Genomic DNA, 2,559 nt, shown 5'->3' with positions numbered 1-2,559 from the left:
CGAGAAGGTTGGTCGAAGTACGACATATCACAATCTCACAAGAGGAGATCATAACACAATAAAAAGCAATCTTCATTAAGGTCTCAAAACACTATTTATTCTTTGAAAATCCGACGTTTCAGCTAATTCTGCCATCCTCAATCTTAAATATAAATTTACGCCTTCCATTAATTACACATTAAATATTGTAAATCTGATAGTATTATTAAGTTAATCTGTAATTAAAATTTAATGAAATGTGACATAATAGGGTAGTTTGACTGAAATTAATGACCGGGAGAGAATATCCTGAAAAAAGTGTTTAAATTATTGAATGTGAGGAGTAAATTAATATTTAAGATTATCTTTGAGGATGGGCGAATAGGCCGAAACCTTTAGCTTTTAATGAAATAATAAAGAATGTTTTGAAACTTTACTTTGATTCAAATATTTTTAAACTATAGATTTTCTTCATATCTATTTCTTCAAATGGACAGGTAAAAGTTTATATTTTCAAATTTTGGATAAAAAAAAAATACAAATATTTATGATTTACTCCGATACAGGTTTATAAATGATATAAAATACTAATTACTTACTTCAATAATTTCGCAAACACTTTTTTTATTTAAAAAACACATAATAAGAATAGATGAATAACGCATGCTAGGGCATTTCTTATCTTACCCAGGATGCACCACTACTAATTGTTTTTCTGTTGTAGAAGTAGTTTTTTCTGTTGTAGAAGAAGTAGTTGTAGAAGTAGGGAAAACAGCATAAGTAAAGGTCACACCGAACGTTGTATCAGGCAACTTTTTTGGTTCTTCTTCAAGCACTCTCGAAAAATCAATAATCTTAGACAAAGAAGTAAATTCATCCTTTTTACAATTCGCAACTTCTCGCAAGGATTTAGAAAGGGCCATTATAGTTTTTGTTTTAAGGTATTCCAATCTAGCGGCATATCTTGTTGTTAGGCGTGGTATGTCTTCAAGGACCTCGATTAGGGTCCCTAAAGGAGCTTCTGGATTTCTGTTGCAGCCTTGAGATGTCTCATAAGTCCCAGGAGGGCATTCGTACAAGCATTGGGACCTGTTTGGCTCCGTGAAACAAACCCCTCCCTTCTTGCCACATTCTGGCGAACAACCACGATCATTGCAGTAATCCTCATCGGACCAGTCTCCGCAATCATCGTATCCATCACATACTTGTTCTAGGCTGATGCATTTGTTAGTTTCGCATAAGAAGTTCCCTGTATCCTTTGAACAATTTACGTGCGAATATGTAGGTATAGTAGGAGGTGGACAACCATCTTCGTCTGATCCATCCCCGCACTCGTCAATACCATTGCACTTCTTACTCAAAGAAATACAACGAAACGTATCTCTACAACGGAATTCACTGCAGCTCCTTACACAACCGGGTGGTTGGTCACTGCAATCCGAGCACTGACATACGTAATCACAAAAGAAACTACTTGAAATGCATTGACCAGTATTGCACTTAAACTGACCTGGCAAACAAGTGGATCTTTTTTTGATCGAATGATTTGAACAGTTTGGAAATATCGTGCAATATAAGGAATGAATAGTTTTCTCCAGCCACTCATCAGTTTCATGCGAGCAGTTTTTATCAAGCGAATTACAATTTAACAACTTACTCTCTGCCAGCCTTTGATAAATTCCTAAAGATGAATTGATATAATTTAATTTTTCCCTGATATTCACAATATTGGTTTGTAGAGGGATCTGTAATTGATAATTTTGCATTTCCAACGACATTTTCATATTGTCTCGGTCTATAAATCTTGCAAAACATTTTTTTTCTGAATATTTCATCTTAGTTAATCTGCTGACTATTGGATTATTTGTGTAGGTATCGTTTAAAAACAATTCTAAATCCGTTCTAGAAGCATTTAGAATATTTTTAATTGAAGATATCGTATTTACTGCATCTGCTGAATATTCTTGGAAGGTTTCATTTAAATTCTTAATTGCTTCCCACTCGATACCGCAGCACCCGACCTGTAACAAAAACACAAAGTATTACCAATCATTTTAATTCAGTTGTGGTCTGGACAATGATGGACAAAGGTAGGCCTCCGTGTCGACATATTTAATTTTCAATCCACAAGAATTTGGACCCCTGTTGTTTTTTCCCATCTAACTGGTTGGCAATATGATGGATACATACGGCACCATACTGTAGCGGTGTTTAAGTTTAATGAGTTTTTATTTACATTACCTCCCGACTACGTTAAATGATTTTTCTTCAAATTTCAAAAGTTATTTTATGTAATTATCGAATATTTGCGACTAGTAACAATAATTTTTGTTCCCTGAAAACAGAATTCTTTCCACAATGGAAATGCCATTGTGATCAAGAGTTTGTATGAAACCTAGCAAAGTTTGGATTCCTAAAAATCATATTTAATTGAGAACTTTCACGATTTTTCCTGATAAAATTTTAAATGAACCTTCGATATATCGACTAGTACACTCTAGCACCATCGCGAATTAAACTTAATTTATGAGGATAAGATGGTAAGGGGTGCGGTCAAAGTGAAACACAAATAAGTTGGTG

General features: G+C 34.2%; 1 protein-coding gene across 1 annotated transcript in view; it reads right to left on the bottom strand.

Annotated features, from left to right (window-relative positions):
* Positions 1-570: 570 nt before the first annotated feature.
* The window catches only part of LOC106681789 (uncharacterized), an 8,734-nt gene continuing 6,745 nt past the window's right edge, over positions 571-2,559 (bottom strand). Inside the window, exon 2 of the mRNA XM_014422300.2 lies at positions 571-2,000. Coding sequence (XP_014277786.2) covers positions 663-2,000 — 1,338 coding nt within the window. The 3' untranslated portion in view covers positions 571-662. The remainder of the gene's footprint in view (positions 2,001-2,559) is intronic.

This window comes from Halyomorpha halys, unplaced genomic scaffold (genome assembly GCF_000696795.3).
Source record: "Halyomorpha halys isolate HHAL.00 unplaced genomic scaffold, Hhal_1.1 Scaffold365.1, whole genome shotgun sequence".
Taxonomy (NCBI): domain Eukaryota; kingdom Metazoa; phylum Arthropoda; class Insecta; order Hemiptera; family Pentatomidae; genus Halyomorpha; species Halyomorpha halys.
Note: the sequence above shows the minus strand (reverse complement) of the source record. Positions and strands in the feature narration are given on the sequence as shown.